This window comes from Furipterus horrens, unplaced genomic scaffold (assembly GCF_987537825.1).
Source record: "Furipterus horrens unplaced genomic scaffold, mFurHor1.1.pri manual_scaffold_5, whole genome shotgun sequence".
NCBI lineage: Eukaryota > Metazoa > Chordata > Mammalia > Chiroptera > Furipteridae > Furipterus > Furipterus horrens.
Genome location: NW_028327175.1, coordinates 28,983,050 through 29,002,253, shown reverse-complemented (window position 1 = coordinate 29,002,253; position 19,204 = coordinate 28,983,050). Strand labels below are relative to the sequence as shown.

The window sequence follows — 19,204 nt, the reverse complement described above, 5'->3', positions numbered from 1 at the left end:
TTTCTTTGCAGTGATCATCGAAAAGATTTATCTAATCAACAACATGAAAATGCTGTTAGGCTGAAGGGTATTCTCACCAGTCACTGTCTAAGACTGATTAAACACCAGCTTTGATATCATTTAGAAAGCATTTCTCATGATGTCCAGTGATGCTTAGTTTTTTTCTTGGAAATATTAGTTCTCTCTTTCCTCAGGGAAATAGAATAACCTTTTAAGCTTAGAAAATATTGGGGGGAGGGATTCAGAAAAGCAGCTAACGTGATAAACAGTAATGACATTTTTCTTATAGGGAAGTGATGAAATGGGTTGAAGCATCCAGTTAAAACCCAATCCGGGAACAATTAGGAAACCACCTGGCTACACTGCGGACTTCCCATACACACAGAGCAACCCCACAGAGCACACACGGAATGAGGCAATGCGACCGGGACTCCCCACTGCAAAGACCCCAAACACCACTCCTCTGCAATTTACCAGGCCTCCCAGAGTCCACCTGTCATTTAAATCTTAATTTCAGTACAGCCATTTTTGCAAATTTGGGGGTATGAGAATGTTTTGAACTCAGCATTACTAAATAGGAAGTTCCCAACACTTAATGAAACTATTTCTTTAAATTGGGTAGGGTAAAAACACATATACTAATAAGTCTACATTTGTCAGTGCCCACACTATATATTTGCACAGGTCTGAAGGTTCATTGATCAATAAGAACATGTTTCAAAGTCTACCCAGGCCTTTCTCACAATGCCCTGAGGCACTAGATGAAGACTTTCAATTTTTGTTCCTACTTTCAATAATTATCCAACCAACTGTCATACATTATGGATCAGTTGTTGGTGGATAACTTATCCTTTCTTTTCCTACTGGGGACCACTCTGAATTGTATAACACTCTGAAATGTTCAGAAACACAGCAATCGTTAAAAACCTTACTTCCAGGTGCCCTGATTTCTCAAGGTACACATTGAAATGCTGTGGTCTCCATGTAGGGAGAAGTGGGAATTAGTGGATGGGAAGGCAACACTAGGTTAAAACCAAAAGGCACCAGAGCTAAACATCTCCTCCTCATGTGACCTGGAGGCAGCAATGACACCTGGGAACTTGGGGAGCAGTTCACTATGTACAGCAACGGGCAGCAAAAAGCAAGCTTTACACATCATTAATGCTCTTGGTAGGGGCTGATTGCCATACATTAGTTCTATCAGGGAGATGGAAAATAAAAGTTGACTTTCATTAAATGTTAGTTCTTTCGATACTTTCTATAACATGGAAAAAAATTTTTTTAAGTTTTTTACAATTATACTTCAGTACTTTCAATACTTTCTTCAGTGGTATCATTAATGTTCAAGATTTTTTTTCTTTGCAGGGAGAGAGGAAGTGTAGAGTCAATCCAAATGCTACACAAGTCATTTTTTACAGACTGGTTCTTCAAGACATTGCGATTGGCCAGACAGGTGGGCACCCAGGCCAACTGCGTGGCCAGGAGCTCCCTGGAATGCCATGAAATCCAAAAGTCAGAATAAGGCTAGTTCTGCAGCAACCTGCAGAATAATTTCCCCTTCATTGTGTCTGTGACTCTCCTCTTTTTGCTTACCTACCCAAGTGGTAACATAGGAACCGCATCAAGACCAAGGATGAAGTGTCTCAGACCCCATATAATCACCTCTGTAGATGCAAGCCAGGTTGCATCCTGTAATTCCTCAGACACAAATCATTCCATGTCCAAACACACAAGTTGCTTCCAAGAATTCCACAGTATTCTCCAGACCGGAAGATGGGAGTATCATGGTGGATCACTCTATGGCCACATTCATATTCTTCATTTTAACAATACTGTGGACCTACACACTCTGTGTTGTGTTGTGTGTGTGTGTGTGTGTAGGGGGCTCTCTCATATAAAGTGACTCTTTTTTTGAATTAAAACATCATGAAGACTTATGCTCAAGAGCAAGAAGAGGCTCCCATTTCTAAAGTCTCCTTCCAAGGTAGGTGGTACATTTATTAAAAAGCTCAGGGAAACAACTGACTTGTTAAAAAAATGGACTGAGCACAATAAGAAAACTCCACATCATCGCTCATTCAACAACGATCAAGTATTGTAGACCAGATTTTCACAAGGTTGTATTTAGATTTTTGTTGCTTTTAAGGACATCTATTTTTTGGCAGCAATGGGACACTTGTGGCTTGAAATGCACTTGAAATGTATCCAAACTTCATCTCTGAAGTCTCAGAAACATGGGCAGTCATGGAGCACAGGCCTTGAGGAACTGGGGAATTACAAGAAGCCAAAAATATACGGACTATTAGTACTCATCATAATTATTGAGATCTGTAAAGTAGGCATTAGAATAAGTCTTCCCAGTGAGATGCGGGTTGAAGTATTTGTTTCTTTCCTCTAGGATCAAGTTGTTTTTATTAAATGCCTGTAAAACATGAAAATTTAAAAAAATTAAGTAGTATTTCAGAAAGAGAATATAACTAGGAGGTGATTATGCTGAACTTGAGCTCTCTCCTAAGGCTCCATTATTGAAAAATGTGTTTTCCCACTTACCTGCTTCCTAGTATCATTGGCCTTATTGAAGATTTACCTCATAACTAGAATAAGGTGGGCAATTTTTTATATCATCCCGTTCATTTACTTTTGAGTTTAGGGAGTCTATATTAGTATGCCTATTAAAGACGAAGAAACTGTTCAAGGCATTTCATAGAAATTATCCCATTTGGTTTTCATTATTTTCAATTTATTGAGAAGAAAAAGGAGGCTAAGCGAGTGTGAATTACAGCTGGTACGTGACTCATGAACCCAGGTCTGCCAGCTCCAATGCCAATACCTTCCCACCCCTTCTTCCTGGGAATGAGGAGGAGATTGGCCATTCACTCCAAATTTCTGGGGCAAACACTGGGTTAATCACCCATTGGGGAAATTTAATAAAATACACCAGTCACACAGCACTTTTACATCACATAAAGCCTCACTCTGCTTGACAATTATTTGAAGATAGTCTTTATAATGCTGTAACAATTTTTCTTAGATTGCCATCCTGGTGACTCCTGAAATGGACCTGTACATCCAATTGCTCAACCCTGGTCCTTATCACCATTGCCCAGCATGCACTGGCCCTTAGCCTGGAGCTCTTCACTTTGGCATGACCTCCCTTTGGATGCAGAAAGCACAGTGGAGGCAGAGCTGGGCACTGGCCAATAACCTAATATTTCCCAGCATTTTCTTTGTTGCTGTTACCATGTCTCATTTTTAACCTTCATTCCCAATATGAGATTTCATCTTTTCACAGGCAAAGCAAAACTAAAATGGCAGTTCATCATAAGTGGGAGTCTATTACCTTGCCTACCCCATCACCTGCACCACCAACCATTGTGCTTTGCCAAGAGCCCCGGGATGGCCCACCCACCTTCTTTGCACTTCTGGCTGCTGTGGTTCCTTTCCCTTACCTTGATGGCCTCCACCGAGTCATACTTGTCCAATTTGTTGATGTGGTTAGTGATGCTGGTGTTGAGGGGAGCGGGCGCGATGGGATGGATGACAGTGGCATCATGGGATTGCTGCTGGTACCGCTGGCAGTAGGTGTAGACAAGGAGCGTAAGAAGGCAGCCCAGGATGGAGCTGCTCAGCCCCACAGCAACCATGTGAAACATGTTGAACTCTGGGAAGACAGAATCAAAAGTGATGCTACACTGGAAAGGAACACACTATTACAACAGCTCAGTGCTTTAGTGAAAAGAGGAAGACAAAACGGAAAGCCCTGTATCCATTTGAAACTAATCATAGCACCTTCCTTTGAAATGGCACGGCCACCAAAACACTTCTCCAAAGTGAGCATAGTATATTTTAAGTTAATGCTCCTATGCATTGTAATCAATCTTTTGGAGATTACCTTAATATACCAGCAGAAGCTTTTCTGTTTGTTTTCATTGAAAGGCTTATACAAGAATGTTCTTCTTTTTCAAATGCAGAAGCTCTATGGTCTAAGGCATTTTTGGGAAATATGTTCTCCAGGCTCCTGGACAGGCTGGAGGTCCCGACATGCACATGGCTGTGTCCCTCCCACAAAGGGAGAAGGCATTTACTGCTTCTAATCCTGCTCACCTGCAAGCCACACTATTTCTCCCTTTCCTTTATTATTTCATTTTATTTAAAAATGTGTTCCACTGACATAATTCTTATGTTTCTCATTATATTTTTGATTATGAATATGAGCACATTATATAACATTAGAAAGTATATATGGGAATATAAGAATAATAAGTCTTTTACTTTCCAGAGGGACTATTATAGCCAGTTTCTGGTGTGCTTTTCCCGAGAGTCTCTGCACACTTCTACGCTGTGTGTGTGTGTGTGTGTGTGCGCGTGCACACATAAATATTATCCTGGGTACCACTTTTTTTCACATACATTACATTTTGGAGATCTTGTAAGGAAAGTGAAGATCTTATAAAGAAATAAAGGATTTGTGTCAAAGCAATAAAATATCTTTTAATAGTCATGAAATGACCCTTTTTTCACACTTTTTTTTTTTCTGTTTGATAGACTCTGAATTATTTTCCTTGAGTTATGAGTACAAAGCACTGAAAAAATGAGCAGGAATGGAATAATGACACTAATATAGCATTGACTCCAGTGACATTAAGGTACCATAAGCAAGACCTGTATAATGTCTGAGAAGCAACAGCAAAAACATAGACATTCATGGCGCGTTTGTAAGACACTTTGCAATTAAAGTTTCACGCCTCTCAGGGACTAAAGACAGCACTGGGTAATGCTGAAAAGGCTGGGTGCAGAGCGTATCAGGTAAAGCAGAACATGATTTTACTTTTACTGCTGTGTTGACCTCGCGTGGCTAGTCAGTTGCTTGTGGGTTACGGGCCTTATGTGTCTCCCCTGCACAGGACACATCCTGAGGACCGGGCTTTCCCCCAGGGTGTCCCTCCATTGGCCACTAAAGGGTGCACTGTCACCTAAGCTCAATGACCTCTCACCTCAACCCATCCACACTGCCCCAAAGGGAACCAGTGCAGATACCTGCTGGGCACTACCCACAACCCCAGGTGAGTCTGCAAAACTGCAAAGTGAGGCCCTCAGGGGCCTCAGAAAAGGAGACCTGCAGCTCTGCCCCCCACACCCAGGTACTGGGGTATTTGTGTCAACCACCTGGGGTCCTCAGCAAAGATTTTTCAAGTAGCCTTCAGCTTACCTATGATCCACAAGTGCTGAGTATCTCTCACCTGTCCCCAACCCATGAATTCTTTCTCTGAGCTGTGTCCCTTCACTGAGTTTTGGTGACCCAGGGCTCTGAGAGGAGGGTCCTGTTTCTGAGTTGGATGGACACTGTGCTGAGGCTGTGAGCAAAACCACCACTGAGACTCCAAACAACATGACATTCCCACGGCAGGCGTCCAGTGTGTTCAGCACCAAGGGCTGGAGGATCTAGGAGGATGTTATTAGAACATTCCACAAGTATCATCCACTCCTGACACCCACCTCAGTCTTTCACTTTATGATTATTTTGTCAATAGTTTAACAAAGTGAAAGGACTTCATAAATCTTTGGCTTTTCCTGATTTTATCTGAAGCCACTAGGGCTGGACAGCTCCCAACTGGACAGTTGGATAAAGCACCTGGGGACGTTCCAGCAGCGACCACAGCACGTTTTACTCTAACACCGAAGCTGTGCTCCAGGTAGGCGCATTTCACGGTGCTGTCATTTCTTGATACTTTAGGGTTCGGACTCCCTGGAGTCATTGCCAAGTATGAATATAACTACTTCCTACTGCATGGATAACATATTTTATTATAACACATGAAAGATGTATGACTCTATCCATATGCAGATACTTTGTCATTAGTCAAATGAATCATTCCCGCAGGTGCCCAGGAGAGGCTGGGGCCACTGACATCTTTATGAGGATTATATAATCCTGTGTTTCAGGCAACTAAAAATAGCTCTCTAAGTTGAAAAATTTCAAAAGACTCAGATATTTTGCATAAGGAAAAATAGTGCTTATTAAATCTTTAGAATTTGCTTAGTGTGACTCTTCGCTTTGAATATGCTTTTATTGCTGTGATTTTTGGCCAGTAAAGCTGGAGTAAAGACCAATTGCCCAGTTGGTTCAACTTCCTGATTTTCTGTGCAAAATGTTATTGACATTTTGCAACAGACTCAAAAAAGACATCCATGTTATCTCCCTAAACATCCTTGCTAGGTAATTGCTCTTATCTATCAGCTCAACAATCAAATCCATCTGACCTCTTACCCAACTATTCTGGTGTGTCAATATCAGCAGCCTAAATAAAGATCTAAAAAAATTAGTTCTGAATAGTGTAGAGTAATGGAAGTTTCTATTATTTAATCAACAGCACCTCAAGGCTTGATTCCTTGCAGTTATTTGGCACAGCTGGCTCAGACACACAGCAGCAGCATTTTAGGATGGGCATGGGCTTTGTCTTATGTCCTCCTGGGAGCTCAAGGTCTTGGAATGATTTCCATCTCCTAACCCCCAGAGGGCAGACGAAGGAAAGTGATTTTCAAACTCCTGGCAGATGTGGAGGGCCTGTCTACTCTGCAGGGACATCAGCTGGTGGCCTCCCTCAGAACAGGATTACGTTCCACAAACACCGCCCACTCTGGACCTTCACTGTCTTAAGGGCAGCAGACAACCCAGGACCCTGGGTGTTGTCCAAGAGCATCAACTGACTGGGGCTACTGGGACTCCAGTCCCCCAGACATAATTCTCTGGCACCCTTTTCCTGTGGTACTCTGAGCTTTGAGTTCACACTGCGATCCCACTGCCTGGATCCAACCTGGGCCCCACTGCTGGCTGCCTGTGTCAACTTCAGCCAGGGGTCGCATCTCTCTGACCCTCACAATCACCACTGACAAAATGTAGATAAAAACCCATGAGCTACAATGCTTTTCCACAATTCTCGAAATCAAAATCTCTGAAAAGTGATTTTTCACCACTTACCTGGCAACAAAGCATGACCTGACCTGACCCATTTGCTGCAGAACTGACCAGCATTGCCAGAAGGATCATTAGCATATTCACTCCACCCACATGTCATGGCAACATCATTAAAGAAACCAGTGATGAAATGTGGTCCCCAGATCCTATAGGGCATTATCTAATATATGATATATGCCCCATATGGCCCATCTACAGTCTGAAAAGTGCTCAATTCCAAAATCCTTCCCTATCTCCAATTCTTTTTTACATAAAGAATTGTGGACTTGGGCACTTACATAAATGCTCTTTGTAAGGATCGAATAGGTTCCTTCTTGTCATTTAATACAGTGTCTGGCTCACAGTGACTGGTCTCAAAATATTAATGGATTCTTGTAATTACTTTTATTTAAAGTGGCATATATTCATCTTATAGCCCGATCCCAAGTTAGTGACTGCCATCTGAGAACTCAGTGACCTGACGCAGGTCAGGCACCAAACACTGTCCATTAGAGTATGTGACTATTGGTTCCAGAGGGATGGGGTCTCTCTCAGTCCTCACTATAACCTCAGAGCCCCTCATTAAACTAGCACAGAGTAGGTGCTCAGCAAAGAACATTGGATGACTGGATTACCGGGTGGCTGACTAAACAGGAAGGATGTACAATAATGGATAGTGAACTCTTTATATTAAATATAGTTAATAATGGGAAGTACATTCCTAAAATATGCCTAGAAGCACCAGATTCCATCTGAGAATAAGTAGAGACCAAAGCCCCTTGGACTGAGTTGTGTGGGACTCCCCTGATAGATGGATTATGGTAGGAATGGTTTTTAATAAATCACAAACCTATGAATACACACATATGACAATGATTGTCTTGGTGTGGATTTTAGCTCCAATTAGCAAAGGTAGACAGAGGCTGAGCTTGGATATATGGACAGTTAGCCCCTCCCATCCAATTTATCATAGACCTGAATCAGAGAACGTTGAATTTTGTTGCTTAGGGTTCTGGGAAGTCAGAAACATACCTCCAAAGATACAGGTAGAACATTATGCCCCCTTATAATTTTGTTATTCCAGTAGTCCAGAGATCTGAAGCTGGCTGCCATGAATTTGCATTATAGATACAAACAAAGTGTTTGAATACTCATGGGAACTCTAATATCTATATTTAGTATCTGTATAGTATCAAGATATCAAGAACACTGGTTGATAAAGCTTACCATTCACCAGAATTACCTGAAGGGCTTATTAAACTGCAAAGTGCCAAGACCCACTCAAAGAGATTCTAATTCTGAAGATCAAGGTGGAGCATGAGAACTTGTATTTCTCTCAAGTCCTGGTGATGCTGGTCTGGGGTCCGCACCTGAGAACCACTAATCCAGATGCCAAACATTGACCCTTAGCATTAACACCACTGAAGCATAAGGTGCTTGGGATCCAGGGGTGTCTCAGGTCTGATTTTCCTTTCTTTTCTTTGTTTCTCTCTTTTCTTGCTTTCTTTTTTTGTTTTTTGGCCAATAGCAGAAAACATCAGAAATCAATTAGAAAGTCGTTAAAAGGAAGAACTTACCTCCACACCTTTTCTCTTCTACGCTACTTGACCTTGCCACAGATACTTCTGGAAAAACAAAAATCCAATCACAATGTGTAAAGGGTGTTGGGAAGAAAGATCACATTAGTGATTCATTTACAAAACGTCTAATTATTTTGGGTTTTATGTGAATCAAATTTCCAAAAGCCTGATTTTTTAAAAATTACATTTATTTCTCTGTTTGTTTAACCAGCCTGAGCTGTATTTGGTCAACATCCTCCTGACTGGGAAGGGGTGAGTTTCATTACCATAGACAGAAAATGCAATGGTCTCTGGAGCTAAAACGAGGGCACTACCTTGAAAACAAGGCCAGAAAATGTGCTGATTTTCTGTTACAATAGTTCTGCCAGGCGTGGAGCCCTACAGTGTTTGCCTGAGGTGTTCCTGCCTCATATCTTTTGTTTCATCAAAGTCATTGTTGTCACATTCCCTGCAAAGGGGAACAATCCAACAGAGTTCCAAGGAAATGGCCAGAACAAATAAAGTTCTTATTCAGAGCCCATTCATGCTCTGCCATGCCACATATGAGATGCCTATGTGAGGAGAAACCCACCCAAACAATAAAATACAGTATTAGGAGGCCAGAAACATTCTCTCCCGTATTGACTTTTCATTATGTAACAAGAATTAAAAATATATCTATGATTGAAATGGGAAACAATAATGTTAAGCATTATAGCTTTACATCATACATGACTTAAGTGTCCTATAAGGCTAAGGTTAATACTTTTCTCTAAAGCATGATCTCTTCCATAAATGGAGGAAAATAAATCACCTAATATTGCTCTGTAAGCGGTTGGTCTCTGCTTTGGCTCATGTCTCAGTCCTAACCCACACAGTGGGCATATGTGAAATATGTCAGTATATACACCAGACCTATAGCGAGCATGCGACAGGCGACTACCTACTGCTAATAACTAAACATCAATTTCACATGGAAAAGCCAGTGGCAAGAGGACCAGTCACCTCTTCTCCAAGAAAACAGTGATGGTGGGCTCCTATTTTCCAAATACATTAAAATTGTATAATGAGAATGGTCCTTCTTCTCTTGGACAAACATATGCACACAGGCATTGCCAAAACGTTTGACTTAATTAAAATAACCACTTTCATTTTTTGAGCAAAATCTTCTGCATGTGTTGCAGTCAATAAATGGTAGAAGGAAACACTGCTTGAAAATATGTCTATGATTTTTAAAAAAATCTTAAAACTCATAGCCTAAATTCAAGTCTATCCCCGCAGTTATCTATAAATCTATACTTGAATCGCCCCAAAACCACAAGTTGGTAGAATCACCTGTGTCACCAAAAGGGACCTCGAAGAACAGTTAAAACTCTGTTCAATGACTCATTTTCTCTCTGAATTTGAGCAGTGATTTTGCTCACATTCTGCCCTTACCTGGGATGAAATTGGAGTCAAAAATACATGGCCGGCTCTCTGTGGTGTTTCCTGAACACTGGCTGCCCACGGGGAACAGAAGGATGCATTGGCGGGCACGGACCTGGACTCCAGACACATCACACTCAGACCAGTCTGACCACTCGGACCACATCTCTGCAGTGACCAGAAGTGAGGAAAGGAGGCAACAAGACCCACTAAGATCAGTCAACTTGAAAGCAGTGCCAAGTTCAAGTTACATATATGAATTTAAGTCCTCATATTAATGGTTGTGTATGTAAATAAGATGTACTTCCATCTTCTTAAAAGTCCAAATGATAAAATATACACAAGCATGAATAAAAGAACTGGTATATAGTTGACCTGAAATATTGTGCTTAAAATACACTTGCTGAAACCACATTATTTTAACACCGAAAGTAAGTGGACTAGACACTCAAGCTAATCAATGATGTCCAGCTGCGCACAGACCACTACTGGTGGGGAACAGAAATCATCGATACAGACACCATTCCCACCAGGGCAATGCCCCTCTGCAAAGAGCAGCCCTCAAACGCTTTCCTGAGGAACTCCTCCAGGCCTCGGCGCTCAGGCAAGAGAAACAGCAGGGCATTCACAAGAAAGCCCATTTGCTGCGTTCGTGAGAACCTCACTACCGCATGTGTTCTCTTCTGTCACAAAAACAATTCCGCAGAGTCAATATACCACAGTCAGGCTATACTTGAGGTAGAATTCATCTTACCCCATGTTTACTGCCACGGAAGCTCATAAAAATCAGTGCACAAGTCTTGGGTTAAGGCCAAAAGTTGAGCAATAACAGGTCGCTTTATTCTGAAGTGGATTATTTGCTAGGATTTGTTAAATTCACCTAGGCCTACAGATGAGTGACAGAGAAACACTCATATTTGAAGTAAAGAGGTTACAAAAATGAACTCTTAATATTATTTATGAAATATTAATCAGCACAAAAATATTTTTCTATGTAGTTATCCTCCCCAGTTTTTTAAATGCAAGATGTAAGCATCATCTTTGCAGTTCAGAGAAAATTTGGAAGTCAGCTTGTGCCTTGATCCAATGGGAAGAAAGATCCATGGAAAGGGTACAATTTTCCCTTAAAAATCTGTCAAGTGCCAGTTTTCAGAATGTGTGTGAGTCTGGTTTCAATATAAGTGGAACCTTTTAAAAGATCTGCAGGAGCAAGTTAAAAAATAAGTAACAGGATTTCAATGTCAAAGTTAGGTCTCATTTTCATTCCAAGTGGTCCATCCCCACGTCAGAAAGCAGAGCTAATTCCTGGCTGAGGAGGCTGCGGTAGCTTGTCCAGTGGGCACCTGCGTCAGCCAGCCTCAGCGATTGGATCCCACCCCCATGGCCCTGAGGCCCATCCTGTGAAGCGTCTTCACAAGGTATCTCCATGTTCCCACTCTGATTTTTAACCAAAGAATCTCAGATTTCATTATCAGGATAAATATTTTATAAAGGCTTTGTTATAGCCAGCTTCTGCTACCAGTTCTGAAACTATGGCATGATGAGAACCATTTTATTGCAGAACACGTGTTTAAGGGTGACAGTGTGAGGTTGATGGGCTCCTGTCTTTCAGTATCTATGATGTGGCATCATCAATTTCACCACTTCTAAGCCAAGGAGAGAGGCAAGTTTGTCCCAAAGTCGCACCGCTTACCAGGGCAGGGCTGCGTGTTGCAGAGCGCCTCTTCCGTGTGCAGCCCCAGGCAGATGTCTCCGCCGTAGGCGGGGGCTGGGTTTGTGCAGGAGCGGGTCCTCATGTAGTGTCCACCGCCACATGTCGCTGAGCATTTTGACCAAGGGGACCAGCAAGACCACACACCATCCACTAGGAAGGGACACAAAATCACATTGCTTCTGAAATGCAGAACTGATGAGCCTATAGGTGGCATATGCATGGCAGGAACAGATGTGTGAAGCCACTGACTACTCACAGTGGGTATTTGGGGTCTTCCTTTGGTGAGCGGACCTATTTTACACATCCCTCCCTTCCTAGTTCCAGTTCCTCTTATTTGTTCCTTCAGGGAGTACGTTATCTCTAAACATAACATGTAAGCATGAGGACGACATAGTTCAGGGTATCTAACACAAAATCCCAGTCCCTGGGAATGAGCATGAAGTCCATTCTGCCGTGATTAATGTGAAGCCCTGGCTTGCTCTTGCCTTTGCTAACTGCATAATCGAGCTGGCCAGGGGAGACTTAGAGCCAAGGACAGGCAGGCAGTTCCAGTCCAGCTATCCTTACTAACGGGGTTACGATTTGCTCTCGGACAAATGAATAAAGAAAAGGTAACAGGTTTTGTGAGGCAGGATTGTGGAGATGCAGGCACCAAACAACCAAACTAAGTCCACACCACACAGATACAACAGTGTATTTACGTGATAGAACAGAAGACCTGCTACCTGAAGCCAGACTTCAGGTTGGAAATGAAGGTGAGTTTTGTAACTCGAACATTAGGCAGAACTGGTTCCTGATGAACTATTGCCTTGCCTACCCATGACCGCAAGCAGTTCTCCTGTTTTCTTCTGGCTGGGCTCCTGGTACCTGTGGGTGGGCCTCCCAGGAGACCACTGGATTAGCAGACCCACCTGGATCCTGGTGCTCCCTTCTGCATTAGCTAACATTGTTAAACTGAGACTTCACGCAAGCTTCTGACAGTGTCAGATATGATCTGCCATTTGTCTAACTCCTTGCTGACCCTCTTTCTTGCCAGACAGACCTGCCCTGTTTTACCGAGTCCCAGAGCAAAGCCAGGACTTTGTCAAAATGTCATTAGACTTCAATTAGCAAAAATCAATAATAACCACAGCAAGCTACATTAAAAAGGTGATGAGAGACACACTTTTACTGTATGTAAATAGTATCATGTTTTATTTTCTCCATAATCTACATAAAATAAAACTGAAGTATCCAAAAAAACAGGGATGCCAGAATTGTTAAAGGCATAAGGCTATTCTGGCTAGAATGACCTAGTTTTTATTTGAATACACCCATTGTGATTTACTACATCTTTATGCAGTAATATATCTCTTTAGATATAGGCATAAGTAAAAAAAGGAAAAGCATTTTTGAGACACATGAGCAGCAACATTATGTTTATGGTGATATTTTATTTTGCAAAGAGTGAAATAAGAACAAAGAAACATTTGACATATAACTGGGAATTTTGTGATTTGATAGTTTATCTGGACTTAGAGAATTCACCATTTTCCCCAAAAGGCAATAACCATGTCAGAAAGTAAGAAGGAATGAATCAGATCTCTGACATTGGTTGTAATAACAGAAAAAGAAAAGGCATAGATTTGCCTAGAACTTTACAATTTTCGAACACCCATTGCCATGTCTTCCCTCACTGGGGAAATGCTTGCTGGCAGTTTTTCTCTGCCTGTAACCAGAGTTGAAGCTTGAAATGGGTATGTGTGCACACTCCAAACGAAGCACAGATGAGTCACAGTGCCTTAGAATAGCAGGTGTCAGAGAGTCCAGATGTTCGAATGTACACAAGGCAGTCTGGGGCTCAGAAGGCTCTAATGTCTCACCTAGTTTGGTGTTCAAACCAGACTTAGAAGCAATCACATGACATGAAGATCCTTGGCTTTCCTATTGCATAATGAATCTGTAGATCAATGGCCAGTAGGTATATAAAAAGATGCCCAACATCATTAATAGGCAAGGAAATGCAAATCAAAACCTAAAGGAGACACCCCTGGACATGTGTTAGGGTGGCTATTACAAAAATAAAATAAAATAACAGTAGAAAGAAGTAGTGTTGGCAAGGATGTGGAGAAATTGGAACCCTTGCATCCTATCTGTGCAACTTAAAAATGGTGCAGTTGCTTTGAATAACAGTATGGTGTTCATAAAAAGTTAAAATTAAAAATCTACCATGTAATCCGGAAATCCCATTCCTTAGTATATATCCAATAGTACTGAAATCAGGATCTCGGAAAGAGACCTGCACTTTCATATTCACTGCAGCATTCTTCACAATAGCCGAAGCATGGAAACGACATAAAGTCCATTGACAGATGAATGGGTAAAGAAATTGTGGTACATACGTACAATAGGATGGTCCATTAAAACAAATGAGATCTTGTCCTATTTCACAACATGCGTGAATCTGGAGGACATTATGCGAGTGAAATAAGCCAAAGACAGACAAGTACTGCATGCTTCCATTTACATATGAAATATAAAATGTCAAACTCATGAAGCAGAGAGTAGAATGGTGGCTGCCATAGGCATGACCTCTTAGTCATGCAGCATGAACCTGCCATGAAGACGGTGCCTAGAGTTAACAACACTGTATGATTCAGACTCTCACTCCGGTCATTCTGGCTCATACTTATTGACTTACTGTTTTCATAAAAATGACAAAATGAACTAGGTTATTTGAATTTGTATATTATTTAGTACAAAGAAGCACCTGTAGTCTTTACCTTGATCAGCCAAGGTGTGGAATCCTTAGTTTCGGATCAAACATGGATTGAAGAAAAGGAGTGAAAGAGAAACACCAGCTATTTGTCAGTGTTGCCGGTAAATTATGCAGGTGAAGGTACTACACGGATCAACCCACAATAAGCTGAAAAAGGATCATGTCAACATGGGCTCAACTTTCATACCTTGTTGCAATTTATCATACACATTAGAACTGGAGATCAAATTTTAAAAATATTTTACATTCAGCTAATGTGCTTAGATTTATATTCAAATTTAATCATAACAAGGAAGCATGTGCCCATTTGTGTGTGTGTACTATGGACCCAATAGGACTAAGGGAGAGTAAATTCATAGGGAGCAGTATCTGAAATAAGGTAAAAAGAGCCCTATAACTGGACCTCCTCACGGCTGAGCAGCTCTGCATCCAGAGCCCTGAGTGCTTCTGATACCTCCTTCATGAGTTACATGTATCACTTGCTTAGGGATTTTCCAGGAGGTGGGAGATAGAATTGATGTTTTCCCAACTCAGCCCCTCAAACCCACCCATGCCCAAATGGAAAGTGAAAGGGGCCACTGAATATTTTCACAACCCTCTATGGAATCCTGGCTTTCACAAAGAAAATGAGGACAGAGCTATTTCAAGACATTAAGGTTATACACACATGATACTGTCTTGACTGTCAAATCAACTAAACTAGAATCAGCCCCCAGATCATGCTAATGGATGTCTCAGAGGTGGGCACTGAGCCTGTACTCAAGGACAGGGTGGTCTCTGGCATCTGGGGGAACCTGTACATTCAACTGACGGTGGCCAGGACTCATGTCTGGACTTGGGAAGGCGACAGTCCATGGAGGAATCCTGGCATTCCCATGTCACCCCATGCTCAGCTTACAGCACAGACCCTAATCTAATGATGCTGCCCCACGGCACCCGCCCAGCCCTGGGGGAGGAATCCTCCACTCTCACTGCTGGGGCTGTGGGAAAATTCCGACTCTGTGACCTTTCCCAGCCCCTCAGCACCACTTGGCTGGGAAAGCTGGACGGTCAGAGGGAAGAGTCGCTTGAGGCTGGAGAAATCCTGGCAGGGACAGACTAGAAAAAGCAGAGCAGCTGCAGGAGCAGGAACATTACTGAGAGCCTCAGCTGCAAAGCTGGGAATTGTGTGTTTTCAGTTTAATACATATTTATACACCCATCCATTCATCATCCACCCACTCACCATCTATCATTCACCCAATCATCCATCTCTCTATCACCCATCTGTCTATCCATCCACTCATCCATCTATCACCCAACCATCCATCTATTCATCCATCATCCAACCATCCATCCATCCATCCACCCATCTATCCATCATCCATTTTTCCATCATCCATCCATCTATCCATCCCTCATTTTTCCATGATCCATCAATCCATTTACCCATCCACCAAATATTTACTGAGCATGCTACAAGCCAGTTTCTTGTTCAAAGAACTCAGCAAGTTGCTTGTACCTACTGAGAGAGATGCTACACTTTCAAGCTTCTGTATCTTTAAAAACACTGTACCTGGTGTTTGGAATGACCCCCCCACCCCCAATTCCCCATCTCTGCTTGTCTGTTTGTCCAAATCCCCTCTGCCTCTCAAGACTCAGGTCAGGGGCAGCCTGCTCGGGGTAGCTGATTCCAGCCCAGTGGGTCCTGGGCTAATGTGACCTCTGCATCTTCTCACCGCCCCAATAGTTGAGGACCATACTGGGTCGGCGTCACTCACAGGATGCCTCCTCATGGAATTGCAGGTTCCTTCTGACCTCCACCATATCCCTGCATCATTCTTTACCCTGTGCATAGGCTGCCCCCAAATGTTTGCTGGTAAACTGAATGAAAGAAGACAGGTGAAGTCATGGACTGCCTGCTTTCCCCTCGTCTGGCAGTTACTGGTAGGTGCTCACAGTGTGTGCCTGGCAGTGCTGGGAGTCGGGGCGCTGCAGGGAGAGAGTGACACCCTCACCGCAGGCCCTGCCCTCCTGGAGCTTTCGCTCGGACCCGCATCGGGGGCAGCGTGTGCAGCTGCAGACCAGCAACCTCAGTGGCCTGAGGCACCAGGTGGAAGAGCCTCCGTGGAAGGTCGGGTGGAAGGAAGTGAGGAAGGTGACACGGTCCCACCCACAGCTGTGGCAGGAGGAATGCGGACACCACAGAGGAGCCTGTAGGGCTTTTTAAGGTCATTTTATTATTTCCGCCCGATTGGGAATCCCATGGAACAAAAAGCCAGGACTCAGGAGGAAGACCCAGACACGTAGAAGAGGAGAGGGTGTGTTTGGAGACCCAGCTCGGGTGAAAGTGGACCCCTGCTGACCGAGGGTAAGAGGGACTGGCTTGCAGGCCCCTGGTGAGACACTATTGACAACTGTCACCCTGGAGGAGGAAGGAATCTGTGGTGAACAGAGGTCAGTTCCTACAGGGCTGGGCCTGGCAGAGCCTGGGAGGGGGCCAGCCTCCACTTTCAAGGACAGGGCACCTCTCTCCTGGCCATGGCAGTAGGGCTGACTTCTCCGCTGGGCACCGTGCCTAGGGCCTGTGATATTCACAGGTACTCATGAGAATGTTTCAGTGTCTTTCAATTTGGAGAAACAAATTGAATACACTGCTGCCTAGATTACGGTATATTTGTTTTTATACCACTTACAAGCAGCTGGAAGCTACAACCTGTGATTTTTATGTCTGTGCGTGTTGTGGAGTATATACAGGAATACCTCATTCTATTGTACTTTATTTTATTGGGCTTACAAGTTGAAGGCAAGACCTTCCCACAGGAAGATTACAACTTGCTGAAGGCTCAGATGATGGTTAGCATTTTTAGCAATGAAGTCTTTTTTTAATTAAAGAATGTACAATGGTCTTTTTTTTTTTTAAGACATAATGCTATTGCTCACTTAGTAGACTACAGGATGATGTAACATAACTTTTATATGAACTGAGGAACGAAAACGTGCATGTGACCTAATTTTTTGTGTTATTTGCTTTACTGAAGTGATTTAGAACCGAACCCTTAGTATCTACACACATGCACACACAGCCAGGGAAGTTGGCTGAGCCTCCCTAGATCATAAGGTCTTCTATGGTGCTTGATTTTCAGATCTTTTCCAGATACCTCAATCCACTCACCTGGGCAGGGCAAAATGTTGCATTCCTGGTATTCCAAGGACGGGCCCAGGCAGGGCATGCCCCCATACTTGGGCTCAGGGTTGTTGCAAATGCGCTTCCGGTTCCGAATGCCCCTGCTACAGTCGCGGCTGCACTGTGACCATGATGTCCAGGCCGACCACGCCCCATTGACGGTGTGGGGAGAGTATCTCCCAGCACGCAGGAAATCACCAGAAAGGCCTGCCAAGGAAAGGCTAAAGTGTTAGTTCTCGAAGCAACCAGAGTCTAAACTAACTTTCATTCTGTATAGGTGTCAGCTTTATTTCTATAACTATGCCCTCAAATTCAGTTGAACACGTTTTACACTTCAAAACCCCAAATTAAGAAAGAAAAGTTGAGCAATAACCTCCTTTAACTCAAGTGTCCTTTTCTGTGGCTGCTATTAAAACAGGTGCAAAAAACAACTCATGTTTTGAAAGTGGCCAAGTCTTCACACAGGTTATAGGCCTTATATGTGTAGTTCACATATTCTTCTGAGAAACATTTTATAAAAAAATACAACTTTCTCACTTCCCTTGGAAATTCTATAACAACCGGACCTTGGATTCATCATTAAGAATATGGTTTGAAAAAACAGAGGATGATTCAGACATTTAAAAAACTGTTCACCTTTGCAAAGTGAAGTAAGGATGGTGAAAGGCGTGCAGTTCATGCTTCTGAATCACAGGCTGTGGAGACACGTGTCTGCTCCAGAACCAACCAAGGGGCTGAGTATAGAACCTGGCACCCAGCACCTCCCTGAATGACCCTGTCCTGTGGCAAATGCTCCCATTAAGTTCAGAGCTCACTTCCTAGCAAGACATGGTTCCCCAGGAACAAGTGCCGATGTAGAAGCAGTGGCAGTGGTTCGAGGGGCTTGGGGGTGGGGAGTCATCTTGGTAGAGACTCTGAATAGTAACTGTGTGTCAGGCCTGCTCAGGGCACTTGGCACTGAAGTCATTTAATTAGCCACAGTCAAAATTCCCGTTCATTTTAGCAAAAATGCTAGCCACTTATAATATTTAAAAAATTCAGTAATGTTCTCAAATGTAGGCAGAGTGACACATATTTTAACAAAAAATTTCTTAAAGTATGCACCCAAGTTCTGGTTAAGTGTGGAAGGCAAATATGCCAACGGCTCTAGCCATTGTGATGTAATTTTGTTGTTCATTTCAAAATTGGCCCAGAAACCTCAGCAGGATGCTCTTTAGAGAAAATGGGTTGGAAATGTCTTTCTGTGATGGACCAGTACTTTGTGGTTAATCAATAAAGAACAACTATTCACAATTAAGCTGCATCTTGTGCGGTTTGAGGCAAATAAGTCCAATTTTGTATTTTCAAGATATTGATACCAAAACCATGTGGATGGGCTTTGGAACTTGAAGCCATTAAGACACAAGAAATATGAAGTCTTTTTTAAGCCATGCCCATGATATATTTATGGAAAAAATACAGAATATATTTTATTATGTTGTATTAAATTTTTCCTTAGTTTATGTTACTAACATTTAAAATAAGTATTAGCTTTGGTTTTGTATTTATCTGAAAATGGAAGAAATATAAAATCTATCTTTAGAAAAGAGAATAAAGTTAATATACAGAGAAACACTGTTACTCATTT

General features: G+C 42.6%; 1 protein-coding gene across 1 annotated transcript in view; it reads right to left on the bottom strand.

Moving 5' to 3' along the window:
- Window positions 1-1,972: 1,972 nt before the first annotated feature.
- The window catches only part of SEMA5A (semaphorin 5A), a 435,475-nt gene continuing 418,243 nt past the window's right edge, over window positions 1,973-19,204 (bottom strand). Inside the window, exons 18-23 of the mRNA XM_090276235.1 lie at window positions 17,566-17,784; window positions 11,633-11,803; window positions 9,952-10,107; window positions 8,533-8,580; window positions 3,450-3,661; window positions 1,973-2,422 (exon numbers count right to left, since the gene is read on the bottom strand). Coding sequence (XP_090132361.1) covers window positions 2,303-2,422; window positions 3,450-3,661; window positions 8,533-8,580; window positions 9,952-10,107; window positions 11,633-11,803; window positions 17,566-17,784 — 926 coding nt within the window. The 3' untranslated portion in view covers window positions 1,973-2,302. The remainder of the gene's footprint in view (window positions 2,423-3,449; window positions 3,662-8,532; window positions 8,581-9,951; window positions 10,108-11,632; window positions 11,804-17,565; window positions 17,785-19,204) is intronic.